Source organism: Corythoichthys intestinalis, chromosome 14, assembly GCF_030265065.1.
Source record: "Corythoichthys intestinalis isolate RoL2023-P3 chromosome 14, ASM3026506v1, whole genome shotgun sequence".
Lineage (NCBI taxonomy): Eukaryota > Metazoa > Chordata > Actinopteri > Syngnathiformes > Syngnathidae > Corythoichthys > Corythoichthys intestinalis.
Genome location: NC_080408.1, coordinates 20,685,142 through 20,699,677, shown reverse-complemented (window position 1 = coordinate 20,699,677; position 14,536 = coordinate 20,685,142). Strand labels below are relative to the sequence as shown.

The 14,536-nt window shown below is 41.5% G+C and overlaps 2 protein-coding genes across 4 annotated transcripts in view; one reads left to right on the top strand and one right to left on the bottom strand.

Moving 5' to 3' along the window:
* nyap2b (neuronal tyrosine-phosphorylated phosphoinositide-3-kinase adaptor 2b) overlaps nt 1-11,055 on the bottom strand; it is a 32,125-nt gene extending 21,070 nt beyond the window's left edge. Inside the window, exons 1-2 of the mRNA XM_057857271.1 lie at nt 10,151-11,055; nt 7,898-8,092 (exon numbers count right to left, since the gene is read on the bottom strand). Coding sequence (XP_057713254.1) covers nt 7,898-8,076 — 179 coding nt within the window. The 5' untranslated portion in view covers nt 8,077-8,092; nt 10,151-11,055. The remainder of the gene's footprint in view (nt 1-7,897; nt 8,093-10,150) is intronic.
* LOC130929777 (glypican-5-like) overlaps nt 1-14,536 on the top strand; it is a 203,930-nt gene that overhangs the window by 8,274 nt on the left and 181,120 nt on the right. The gene's annotated exons all lie outside the window — the stretch shown is intronic.

The window sequence follows — 14,536 nt, the reverse complement described above, 5'->3', positions numbered from 1 at the left end:
ACACTTTAAAAATGATTTCTTATGTTATTATTGTTAAATGTTAGCAAATTTGGTCAATAAGAAATGAAGACATTATTATCCAGAAAAGATAGAATGAACCATGTCATCCGTGTTTTTTTAATAAATATTTTTTCAAACATTATAATTAAAAATGCACTTCCAATAACATACTGGCAAAACAGGTTGTTGTTTTTATGCCATGCACGTTTTGACGTACAGTTGTTACCTTAATAATAAGGTAATCAGCATAGTAACTTGTTGCTGTTTCATGTAACTACGATAACATTGCAAGTGGCATGTTTTTGTATGTACAGTATGTGTGTTGTGTGAGACCACTGGTTGTGTGACTTTGCTGACACCCACCCTGGCCAGCTGCTGCACAGAAGGTGCTTGGTGGGGTTTGGTCGGAGCTCTAATCTGCCTAGTAACGTGGTACCCATAGAAACAAGATACAGAAGCCTGTTACACGTGTGTTTTTCTGGCATGTGAACAGATTTATGAGATGGATCTTGTGTCAACCTGTGCATACAGTGCACAATTTACGTTGTTTTGGGGAGCCGAATTAATTTTTTTGTGTAAAAAAAAAACGATGCAAGAACCTAATTTTAAATATCTTAAAAGAAGTGATATTATGAAAATTATTTGTCAAGCAAATTCTTCATAGCAGTTTTTTTTTCTTGTAGTAGCTTTTTACTTGCTTCAAGCATTTTTTCACTGAAATGCTTGATTTAAACTCATTGTCTCAAATAAAATAATACTACAATGTATTTTATTTCAAGAAAATTGCAGTAATTTTAATGGAGCTGCAGCTATCGATTATTTTAGTAGTCGATTAATCGATGAACTAGTTCGAATAATCGAGTAATCGGATGAGGAACATGAAAAATTAAAATACTTGAGGTGAGCCTCATACGGTATAATTAAAAAACAACTGAAAAATGATCTATGTACAACAAAAGAACAGTTGGCTATGATACATAGCAAAAGTCCGCTAGCTTAAATGCTATAAAATGCGAACTTTTTTTTTTTTTGTTCGCATTGCTCTTAACAAATGGTTCAGACACATATTCCCACAAAAAAAAACGGCTAAATATGCCTATAAACTAAATTATGAATGCATAAAAAATATTAGCTCAAACAAAAAACTTGGTTTACGTTGGTCTTAACAGGGAGCAGTTAGATTCAGCCATGTGAAATGAGGCAGACCAGAGGGCAGTGTATCCACCATGATCAATAAAACTAAATGCAAACACTTTCGAAATAAACCATTACAACCCCACTTTAATTAAACTAATACTCGAAGCAATTAGATTAAATTCAAATATTTTTTTCTAATCGAATACTCGAGTTAATTGATTAATCGTTGCAGCACTAAATTTTAACATTGTACAGTACTTTTTAAGGGCGTGTTATTATCTTTGCTTGTTTTAAGAAGTTTTAGCGTTACAAATTTGCAGTTCTGTTGCCAGATTATCTGATTGATTTAAATAACCATCCTAATTTCATTACTTTTATTCTTTGAGTTTTTGCAGTGTGGATAACAGTTAAAAAATTGTTTATTTATAGGCTGTTTAGCCAGTGATTGGTCATGAGGACAGAGCACAGGTGCAATTACACAGAGAAAAACACCCTCGACATGCATGTTTATATGCATGACTATGCATATAAAAAAAGATATACGGTATTAAATCCACATAAGAAGTAATGGAGGGCAGAGAGGCCGGCCCGCCTCACTCAAAACTAACGTGTTGATCTGATTGGCCGTCGGCTGTTCCAGCTGTCACCAGGCAGAAACACATCTCCTGCAATGGTGCTCACATTTAATCACTAACATTTTCTTCCCTCTTCACCCCACCACTCCTTCCCTCCCTCCTTACTCTTGTATGCAATTTTTTCTACCACATGCTTGTGATCTTCTTTCTCACGCCGATAATGTATCTATTATTTGGCTTACACGCGTGCATTCAAAAGCAGCCATATTTCCATCTGTGAATGTGAGCATGCTCACACGAGTCTCTCTCATTCATTCCGTCAGTTACAAAAAAAAAAAAAAAAAAATCGGGGGATTTGAGGGGGGTGGAGGTATGGGGGTCATCAAATTGACCTACATATATGCCTCATGAAAAATCCAGTTATTTTTTTAGGCTTTTCCTCCAGTGACTGTGTATGAATATTTCAGCATTGGGCAACAGTTCAAGGGTAACAGGACAGTAGACGAATCCCTCCTCGGGCATCATCTTTTCCTGGAACAGTCAACAAATTACCATCTAGTCTTTTCTGCTGCATGAGTAATACAGCACATACTGTACAATGTGACTGTACAAAAAATATACTTCTTGCCGGAGTATCACACCCCATCGTTTTGCTTTAATTTATTTACTACTACTTCAGCATTAGTTGGTTCTCGTTAGGGGTGGAAAACAATGAGCTATGTTTTTATAGTTTTTTTTTCATTAGTTATTTGACTTTTAATTATGTTGGAAATACCGTATAGGCCCGAATATAAGACGGATAAGACTGATTATAAGACCACCCCCTCTTTTTCAAGACTCAAGTTTGAAAAAAGACTTTTTGAACACCGAATTATTTTTTACACATAAAATACAGTACATACGAAACAAATGATTATAACAATATATTTGAGAGAAAAAGCATGTTATTTTGCCTCATTCCAATCTTAATATCTGAACATTTAAATATGTAAACTAAAGTGCAATCACATTCGTAACGTAAATGAATGGCTTCTGGTTTTTGAAATGTAAATAAACCAATCTATTGTGATAAAACAACCAAATTGCAATAACTGCATTAACCATCAAAGTGAAGTCTAAATGTAACTGTAGTCTTGAAACAAATCTGAATAAGGAAAAACATTGCAATAATGCAAACTGGTTAAACTTTAGAGTAGCTGAGATCTGTCATGACAGAACATCGCTTCAGTGATATCTGGCGTCATCTAGAGTTGTGAATGGGGAGAGTAGCTGAAATCTGTCATGACAGAACATCGCTTCAATGATAACTGGTGCCAGCTAGCGCCGTGAATGGGTATAATGTCTAGACCGCGAATATAAGACGACCCCCTCTTTTCAGTATTATTTCAATGCAAAAAGTCTTATATTGGGGCCAATACGGTAATTTAATGTAATTTTCAGACTATAAGCCGCTACATTTTCCCCTCATTTTGAATCCTGCGGCTGTTGATTTATATGGGTTAATAGGTAACACTTTATTTGACAGAGGCATAACAAGACTGCTATAAGACCGTCATAATTATGACATTACACTATCGTGGGCATTGCTGATCGCTTATGACAGATGTCATTAAGTGTCATCCGGCAAATTATGTCATTAACTCCATTTATGTCCAGCTCGGATCTTTTACATTCATTCAAAAGTGAGATAATTTGAGATAAAATGACATCTGTCGTTCATTAATGCTCATGGCAGAGTCATGTCAAAATTATGATGTTCTTATGACAGTCTTATGTCAAATAAAGTGATAGCAAATACCAAAACTAGCAATTAATGAAGAAACTGGAACACTAACTGAAGAAATAATTAGCACAGAACATGAGTTCGATTGTTATTTAAATCTGTAACGCTGCAATGCATGCTAGGAGGCATGTTGGAAGACTACAGTGTTGACAGCAGGTGGCAGCAGAGGTTGACTGTCTCCCCCAAGGGAGCAGTGAAGCAATGAAGCTTTGCAGCCAATTTGCTCAAAGCCTAACGGTTGTTTATTTGCTCTTATGAGAGTCTGATGATGCCACTGTCAAATAAACTGTTACCGGTAAATATCTTTTGGCGTAAATATCCGATAATACAGTGAGGACAGCTGCGGCTTGTAGTCCAGTGTGGCTTATCTATAAAAAAAATGCCGTTTTCGTGTCAAATTTGGTGGGGGCGGCTTATAGACAAGCGCGCCATATAGTCAGAAAATTTTGGTACTCAATTAAACTTTAAAACACTTGAATTACAAATTGAAAAGAAGATAAATGACAGATAAAACATTAGCACATAATTTATTACAAAAAATGGGTATAATACTGTTGTGCTCAAATTATAGGTAGTTGCCATTTTGTACAGCTGTACTTTTTCCACAAAAAAAGTTTTGTCTTTGCCTTCCACACGAACAAAAATAGTAACTATTACTTTGAGTAAATTTTATTTTAGCTATTGTTTTACTTTTAATTTTGTGTGGGGTTTTATACCAGTACTTTTAGTTGAGTAAAATTTCATCAATATTATAGTACTTGAGTATACTTTTTGGAGTACTTTTTCCACCCCAGACTCTCCTGAAAAGAAAAAAAATAATAATAATAATAATTTTTTACATTTATGGATGTGTGGGTCAGTTTATGCCTTTGTCTATGTTGACATATGGGGGAGAGGATTTTACTAATACAGCAGGGCAAATAAGTATTTAGTCAACCACTAATTGTGCAAGTTCTCCCACTTGAAAATATTAGAGGCCTGTAATTGTCAACATGGTTAAACCTCAACCATGAGAGACAGAATGTGAAAAAAAAAAAAAAAAAAACAGAAAATCACATTGTTTGATTTTTAAAGAATTTATTTGCAAATCATGGTGGAAAATAAGTATTTGGTCAATACCAAAAGTTCATCTCAATACTTTGTTATGTACCCTTTGTTGGCAATAATGGAGGCCAAACGTTTTCTGTAACTCTTCAAAAGCTTTTCACACACTGTTGCTGTTATTTTGGCCCATTCTTCCATGCAGATCTCCTCTAGAGCAGTGATGTTTTGGGCTGTCGTTGGGCAACACGGACTTTCAACTCCCTCCACAGATTTTCTATGGGGTTGAGATCTGGACACTGGCTAGGCCACTCCATGACCTTGAAATGCCTCATACGAAGCCACTCCTTTGTTGCCCTGGCTGTGTGTTTGGGATCATTATCATGCTGAAAGACCCAGCCACGTCTGATCTTCAATGCCCTTGCTGATGGAAGGAGATTTTCACTCAAAATCTCTGGATACATGGCCCCATTCATTCTTTCCTTTACACAGATCAGTCGTCCTGGTCCCTTTGCAGAAAAACAGCCCCAAAGCATGATGTTTCCACCCACATGCTTCACAGTGGGTATGGTGCAATTCAGTATTCTTTTTCCTCCAAACAAGAGAACCTGTGATTCTACCAAAAAGTTCTATTTTGGTTTCATCTGACCATAACACATTCTCCCAGTCCTCTTCTGGATCAGCCAAATGCTCTCTAGCGAACCGCAGACTGGCCTGGATGTGTACTTTCTTCAGCAGGGGGACACGTCTGGCAGTGCAGGATTTGAGTCCCTGGCGGCGCATTGTGTTACTGATAGTAGCCTTTATTACTGTGGTCCCAGCTCTCTGTAGGTCATTCACTAGGTCCCCCCGTGTGGTTCTGGGATTTTTGCTCACCATTCTTGTTATCATTTTGACGCCACGGAGTGAGGAGGGAGTTGAAAGTCCGTGTTGCCCAACGACAGCGCCAAAACATCACTGCTCTAGAGGAGATCTGCATGGAGGAATGGGCCAAAATACCAGCAACAGTGTGTGAAAAGCTAGTGAAGAGTTACAGAAAACGTTTGGCCTCCATTATTGCCAACAAAGGGTACATAACAAAGTATTGAGATGAACTTTTGGTATTGACCAAATACTTATTTTCCACCATGATTTGCAAATAAATTCTTTAAAAACCCAAAAATGTGATATTCTGGGGGGGGGTTCCACATTCTGTCTCTCATGGTTGAGGATTACCTATGTTGACAATTACAGGCCTCTCTAATATTTTCAAGTGGGGGAACTTGCACAATTAGTGGTTGACTAAATACTTATTTGCCCCACTGTATGTAAACTGCTGTACAAAGAAACTTTGATTGATTTATTTACAGTAGTGGAGTGGACACAGAACCTCCTCAAACATGGATCTCATTTCCAGAAGTGAGTTCCTCATCTTTATCCACACTATTGTCAGTTTTTTCTTAAGTAAAATTCATCCATTCAGCTTTCTTATCTCACAAAAATGCCATAAGAAGCCAAAAGAAGCTATCATAGCCCTGCATAATAGGAAAGTAGTAATTGGTTGTTGACACAATGTTGCAAAGCTTCTTAGCCATATTTTTGGGGGGCTTTTCATTCAAAAATACGTGCTCATGATTGAAATGAGTTTTAGGAACATTAACATATATTTACAGTTTGAATTAATGTACTTTTTGTCATATTTGTTAAAACTGTCAGTCAGGCTCTGATGGTTTAATTAAATGATTTGTGTGTGTGTGGGGGTGGGGGGGGATAAATCAAGCCTCTCAGGATCCATTTCGTGCTTCTAATTTGATTTGCAAGAAACCTTTGCACTAGACCAATCAGAGGCAGAAAGTGTGATGGATGAGGTGTTAATTAATCTCATCTTCCATCCTTCATCTTGTGCACTCACAGGCATACTCACACCTGTCACACATCCATGGCCTCATGCTGACCTTGCGCTTTACTGAGTGCCTTCCTCGGGAAAATAAATATAAATCTGAGCATGCTGGACGCCTGTGCTATTTGCATGCACAGGTTGCAAAATAAAAACCACGCTTCTCCTAATACATTTGACCGCTACAAGCCTCAGCTGACTGCATCCTTAAAAGAACAAAATTCAATGTGACCTACCCCCACCCTTCTCTTAAATCTAAAAGATCCCCCCAAAAATGGAGCAGTGATGACCTAAATCCAAGTCCCAAATAAGACTAACAGTGAAAAACTAATTATCTTCATAGATCATGGGTGGGCGTAGTCTGCACTTGCAATCCTCCAAATGTGGCAAACTGCCTGCGCCACAGGGACCCTGTGGCCACGTGCCCCAAATCTTGCAACCTCTTCCTGCTGCGAACCCAGTGACATTTTACCTCTTCAGATTTAGGGCAAGGGTTTATAAGATTCATTCCCACCATATCCCTAAAACAACAATATGAATGTGCAGGGGTTAATTTGTGCCGGATCCTGCCGGAAAAAGATCCGGCACCTCTTAATTTTGGCCTCCCTGTGTTCCGGGACGTATTTGGGCAGATCCGGCACCTCTGTATAGAAAAAAAAAAATATATATATATATATATATATATATATTTTTTTTTTTTAATTAATCTATAAAATGAAATAATAATATGCATAAATTCAGTTACAGAACAAATCCCAAAAATTGCATGTTGTTTATAAAAAAATAAATAAATAAATAAAAAATCAGCTAGCCAGGTTTATGGACAGCCAGCCAAGCCGGGGCAGGAGGCTGCTACTGTGGCAGCAGCTGGTTAGGTTCAGCGCCACCCGCAGTGGGGGCCAGCTACAGCGCCAGCAGTCAGCCAGGTGGTCCACCAACAGTCAGAGCAACAGGACTGTACCCTTATGGGAAATTCTGGTTAGGGCTGCACAATTTGTAAGGCAATGGGAAGACGGGGGGGGGGGGGGGGGGGGGGGGGGGTGAAACTCGCAAAAGAATGGGTTTGTGTTATTTATTTTAATCTGTTTTTGTTTTTTTTTTCAATGTTTTACATGTTAGACCTGTTGAGAAACTAACTGCTGACCGTGTACTGTAAGTCCCACCTGCAGTTATGTGAGCAATTGCCCCTGCTGTGCAGAATATAGCCTAAATGATTGGAAATTGTTGTCATAACATTTATGTATATTATCTGAAATTGAGGCTTGTAAGTCCCACAGCATGGCAAGTGGGCATTTGCATGTTGTTTTCAGCACCGTTTTCTGCGTATGTTCCGGGACCTGTGCCTGTCTCGTCATCCCTGCGTTGTCATGTTTATGTACTTTGCGTTTCGGCACCTCATGATTTACAAATTAAGCACTGTGTGCGTGTCTGTAAAGTTGTTCTTAATTTTTTTTTTGCTAGTTTTTTTTTTATTATTCTTCCTACCTTCTTATGGCTTCTTCTTGTTTTCTTTTCTTGTCGTTTTTCTCCTGCAAGTATATCCTATTCTTCTCATTCCTGGCGTGGTCCAGGTTCTGAGCCAGCAGGCCGTTGTAGGCTTTCAGTCCATTCTCCTCGACATACTGGAAGAAGCGGATAGTTTCCTCCTCCTTGGAGCTCATCATTCTTCAAATAATTCAGCTGCAAAACACAAAATCTGGGTTACATTCATGGGCTTAGTGGGTCAAAAAACACAGGAACAAATCAGGATTCTACTATGACCTTCATTTTTCAAGGTCATCCTTAATGAGAAGGAACCCAATGTTGGTTGGCCTAATTTGTCATCACGTAATCGTTTATTAATGCTGTTTTTGCAATTTTTTTGTGCTACTGATAAGATCCGAATCATGTCTATTTGCCTGAAACATTGCAACAACTTCATCGAATAATGTGACAATATCATTACATGCAGTAGTCAGATGAGCACAGTAACAACATCAGTTATATGCAACAACTTCATCGAATAATGTGACAATATCATTACATGCAGTAGTCAGATGAGCACAGTAACAACATCAGTTATATGCAAACAGCCAAGGCACGGTCTGTCTTTTTTTTTTCTTTTTTTTTATCAGTGGTGGTTGCACATTCTCTGTCTGAAATTGCATGCTTTGACCAAGCCAGGCTGTGATTGGAACTAAAAAAAGGAGCTTTGATCTGTAAGAAAATGTGTCGAGGGCTCCGATGAGAAAATGTAATACTCCTGGGAGCAGGCGCACGGATTAATTTTTACTCGACCGCAGTGCGTGGTTTTGCATGCGTTTACAATCGTCTCGTATTTGATGTCTAAAAATAGTCTGCGCTGGAGTTGTTCCTTTCTGTAAGAGACTATTACTGACAGCATCGCTGACATGCATTGCGCCAGTGTGGATGTGCATGTGAAAGCGGCGTGAATGAGAGGAGGTCATTTCCTCCTCAGCTTCTTTCTTTCTCAATTGTTTGCAGCCACTTAGCATCCGAGATGAGGCACGCAGCGGCTACTGAGAATGTCGAGAGTTCAGAGTATGCCCGAACAAGAGCGTGTTCACAACTACGTGTGCACGCAATGCAAATGTGAAGAAGATAGCTCATGCTGTTATTATGTAGGGCACTGTTTTCAGATGAGGCCTAAGACTCGCACTTGTTTACGTGTGAGAGAACCACTGAATGTGCACAGGGAGGGGGAGGGGGTCAGTGATAACTCTGTATGTTTGCTTCTGTGTGTGTGTTGGGGGTACTTGGAGGGCAGCCAAATGGAGATTGCATGGCCAATTGGGAGGCCGAGCATTGTCTGACCATTCTCAGCATCCGTCTACCTTGCGTCTGTCTATGAATAAATCCAGTGTGGCTCAGAGGTTGTCGGGTTTGTCTGCTTGCTGCAACGCATTCATACTTTTTTGGGCACCTAAGAGCGGGAGGGAGGCAGTCGGCATCTCGTAGTGCAAACCAGGTCACCGAAGCCCTACAGATGCCTAGGTATTTTTTCCCCCTTCTTGCCTTATCGCTGATGAGCAGGCTCATTGAGATGTGAAATGTCAAAAAACAGAACTCGGTTTCAAAGGCCAGAAGTGCACTAGTTCAACGTGTGAAGGATGCAGCGTTAGGAAGGCACAGTTCAAACGGTGTTGGAGCTGATTTAAGCCTGTCTGCCTAATCCCTGTAAGCCTGCAGCAGCACTCTGCACGGGAATCAGCTTGTTTATCGCACTGTTTTCATCAGCCAAGCCTTTCACATTGAATTGCCCTCCCATAACTCATCAATGTAAAATGTTACTCTTATTTGCTCATCTCCATAAAACCTGTCAATTCGGCAACCCATTTACCTCAGCGCAACCTATTTTCCCTCCGCCCACTCTGCTCTGACGCCTTCACTTTATTCATGCTCTCCATCGCGCTAGTTTTTTTAGCCGGTCATGCCTACGCCTGCACTGTTGTCGACATAGGCTGCAACAGTTGAAACGCAGATGTGCACTTTGCCTGAGATGTAAATGAAAGTGGCACACAGTTTCTGTTTCCAGGCAACCGTGTGACAGGAGAAGGGCAGCGTGGATATTTTGCAGACACAATGTCAAAAAGATTGCTGGGCCAAAAGCCGGCTGATGGGATGCGCGTGCCGGTACGCAGTCGAGTGCACCTGGTGCCCTGATGTTTTTCTGCTCTCAATGTAAAGAGGGATATGCAAACTTTTAGGAGCGTTTTAATGATATATGCACATACTTACATTGGGCTGGTGTGCCCGATGGTTTGTTTACCAATGTATCTTCTGTCTTCACCTGGCCAGTCCGGTTCACACTCTGACCTTTGCAGGAGCACCAGTGCACTATTCCCGTTAAATCCACAGAAACGTCCATCCATTGTACGGTCCAATTTGTCGGCTTGCTAGAAGGACTCCTTGCGACTCAAGGTGAGGCAGGTGCACACGTGGAATTGGGCCATTAGGTGCAAGGCCCAGTGCTCCCTCCCCTCAGGCGGAAAGGGGGAGATCTGACCCCTCGGGTCCCGATGGTGCCAAACTCCTATCCAGGTGCCAGCTTTGCCAGTCGGAGCATCAGCACACGCTAGGAAGACGCAGTGGAGCCGCAGACCGCACCCGCCGCCGCCAACACCGCCACGGGCATGACACAAACACGCGCTCTCACCTCAAACGCCGCTTGCAAACCACCCTGGGCACTCAGTCTTTTGAATATGACTCTAAAATTTATTCCTTTCGTCCAATGCAAAAATGCACAAAATCTCCCGCGGTGGACCACATGGTGAAAAAAAATCCTCATCCAGAGCGCGGCAGAGGCTTGCAGGTACACTGTTCCAGCTGGTTCTCACAAGTCTGGACCGTCAAGTCAGTGCCGGAACAGATGACAGCAGGCTTTCGTGTGATAGATCAAAACAAGAACACGCCCACCGCTTACTGTAGCCACCTTTCGCTACAGCGTCATCCTCTCGACCTCTCCTCCCTCTTCCCGCTTCTCAAAGCCATCACCCCTCGCTGAGTGCCTTCAGCTCCTCATTACGCACACTCATACGAGTTTGTTTTTTCGGGTTTTATGTTTCCCCTCTTGAGTGCCTTGTCCTTTTTGCTCGCACTGTAACTGGAGCTCAAATGTATTTTTCTGCCTTCAGCACCATGGAGAGCTCTCGTTGACAGAGGGGAGAAGGGGAGGGGGTGATCTTTCTCTTCTGAGTGGAGAGATGGGGAGCGGAGTAGGAGGAGCCAATTGGGTTGCCAGGGCGTGACCTCATTAGACTCAACCTCCTCTTCCCCTGGCAACCGCCGCTCCCCCTCCGATTCCCCATCCACCCCTCCCGCCATCTCCCACGTCTCCTTTACAGCTCGTAAACAAGATCGAGACACAAAAATACTTTGCCGCCAATGCACCGTGTTGCTCTCAAGTGCATTTGTTCCATTCACAGCAGGCAAAACAAAACATAATGCAACCAAAACAAAAGAGAAGCTAAACCATGACGGTATAATACTCAGGAAAAAAAAACATTTGGTTTTGCAGTGCGTGCATGCTGGCATTCAGGTGCAACCTTAAAATATGTTTGCATATGCAAACAAAGCAAGACATGCAAATGTGAGGCTGGTTCCCGCCGGCCTAGGATGTGAACAGGATTAAAGCAAGCAACGAGTTGAATCTGAGTTGCATGAACTGTCTGGGGCCTACAGCAGCAGTCTGTCTGGGGGAAGCTGTTTTTGGGGGTTTTCATACAGTGTTTTGGATTGTTTATGTGGTGGGAATGCCTGCTATACATGGTGCACAAATGGGGGTGGCGAGGGAGGGTGAACAGTCCAGGGTGGAGTGGGCTTTGCTCGGACGGATTAACACAGTCGACACAAAAGGATTAGGCAGAAATCTGTTGTTTTCATCAACCCTTCCCTCCATCTCTCCACACCAAGCCCCTTCACTTTCCTGCTCTCTATCTGACAGTCCCTTAGTGAAACAGTGCCCCAAAATTTCCAGACATGAGCAATGCAAAAAATCTCGTCTGCTGTTGAACCAATACTTCCACTTTCAGGTCATTACAGAAGTAATGATTCCCGAATTAGACCACGGCATTGTCAGTGGTTCAAACACTTGTCTCATGACAACATGCTGCATGCCATAAATAGCCAATTGCTATGATCTGAATCCCATAAACGCTCTGTCAAAAAGTAGTCAACCCCTATTTTTCCTGCCTTTTGTCAGCAATGTGGTCGATTACCCAGACACAAAGCAAGCGGCTCCGTGCAGACCAAATCAGCACACATGCACAAAGAATGAACGGTGACCTCTTTGCATGGCCCAAGTGCGCAAAAGGATCCTATTTAGATCCCTTAGGAGCTCAATGAACACAGACAGTGAGGGAATCCCAAGGGGTGAACTGGGTTAAACAAATTTTTTCCACCTACATGCACAACAGTATATTGTTTAGTGAACAGTGGTGGACACTCCCTCGGGGACCGTGAGGAGGGTGAAATGGGAGTCAATGAATGTTAGTTTTCACTTCACACATTCACTTAATACATGCTTGAAAGGCATTTGAATACATTAGCGTAAGCATGGTTAACTGTATTGAAATTAATATAAGTATCACTGAAGCGAGAATTAGCAAATTAAACAAAAGACATTAAAGTGCATCTTACTGATGTATAAAAGACATAAAATCAGTGTCGAGGAATATCTTGTTCGAAATGCCAAAAGGCCACCATAGCATGAAAGGGAATGTATAGTAAATGTAGTATTGTTGTTAGAATATAAATAATAAGGTCTCTGTAATGTCTGTCCAACTATCAGGTGTAAAATTAACTAAGTACAGTCATGTGAAAAAATTAGGACACCCCATGAAATATTCAGTTTTTTTATTACGAAATGTTCACGTATCAATGTCTGATCTTGTTTTTCTTTATCTCTGGAAAAGTGATTTAATTGCAGGTAAATAAGCAAAATTAACATTGTTTTACTCATAAAACCAAATATATCAACACTAAAGCATATTCTAACTGAGGAAAACGTTAGGACACCCGATCACCTAATAGCTAGTGTTACGCCCTTTGGCTGAAATAACTTCAGTGAGACGCTTTTGTAGCCATCTACCAGTCTTTGAAATAGGTCTGAAGAAAGTTTGCGCCACTCATCAACGCAGAATACTTTCAGCTTTGAGATGGTTGAGGGGTTTCTTGCATGTACAGCCCGTTTCAAGTCATCCCACAGCATCTCCAGATCTTAAGATCTGTGCTTTGACTCAGCCATTCCAGGACTCTCCATTTCTTCCTTTTCAGCCAGTCCTTGGTGGATTTAATGGAATGTTTTGGGTCATTGTCATGTTGCAGGGTCCAGTTTCGCTTCAGCTTTTTTTTTCACAGATGACCTCACATGTTCCTCAAGCACCCTCTGATACACGATAGAACTCATGGTGGATTCTCTGATGGTGAGCTGGCCAGGTCCTGCTGCAGCAAAGCATCCCCAAACCATGACACTTTGACCACTATGCTTCACAGGTGGGAAGTGGTTCTTTTCCTGGAATGCTTTATTGGGTTTACGCCAAACATGTCCTCTGTTCTGGTGTCCGAATAATTCAATTTTAGATTCATCTGTCCAAAGAACAATATTCCAGAAGTCCTGGTCTTTGTTTACATTCTCTCTGGCACACTTCAGTCTGGCCTTCATGTTCTTTTTGGAGAGCAAAGGTTTCTTCCTTCCACACCTCCCATGAAGGTTAAACTTGTGAAGTCTCTTTCTGATTGTAGAGGCATGCACTTTCAAATCAACAGTAGCAAGCGCATGCTGTAGGTCCCGAGATAAGATTTTCGGGTTTTTGGAGACTTCTTTTAGCACGTTGCAGTCTGCTCTCGGGGTGACGGCCAGACCTGGGAATGTTGGCAGTTGTTTTGAATGTCCTCCACTTGTAGATTATTTTCCGGATAGTGGAATGGCTGATTTTATATTCTTTTGAGAGTTTTTGAAATACCTAACCACACTCATAAGCGTCTACAATCTTCTTTCTGAAGGGCTTAGATAGCTCCTTTGATCTCACCATGGTGTTTTCTCTCACTTCAACAGTCATGGATAACTAAACAAAACTAAATGTGAGGTTTAAATCAGGCAAGCCTCCTTCAAAACACTGGGTAATGATGTGCACCTAATTTGATACCCCTGTGTGTGATTTTAGCCATTTTAAGTAGGATTGACTGTGGGGGTGATCTAATTTATTCCTAAACAGAAATTACCTTTATTTAAAATTACATTTACGGGTGGGCGTGGGGGTTGGTTGTGCGTCCCTTCTTGCCAGCCCTGAAGGCCGGTTGATGGGTGTGCAGGTGGCCCGGGGGACCATTCTAGATCCCGGGGGGGAGGAACGATGGCTCCTTTGCTGGGCTGCGGGAGGAGGGATGGGCTGCGCTGAAAAACCCTGCGGGCCCGATTGGGCTCCCAGATTTAAAATGCCTGTGACAGCGAAAAAAAAAATCTTAAATAGCATTATTGTGTGAATTACAATCATATTTTGAGACGATTCGACCCGTTGTGCTCCTAGCACAATGCTGAAAATCCATTTTAAAGCAATAAAACTTGCCACTGGAGGGCAGTAGCGCATTTGGTAAGACCCGCAACCCCATTCAACTGCACGAACG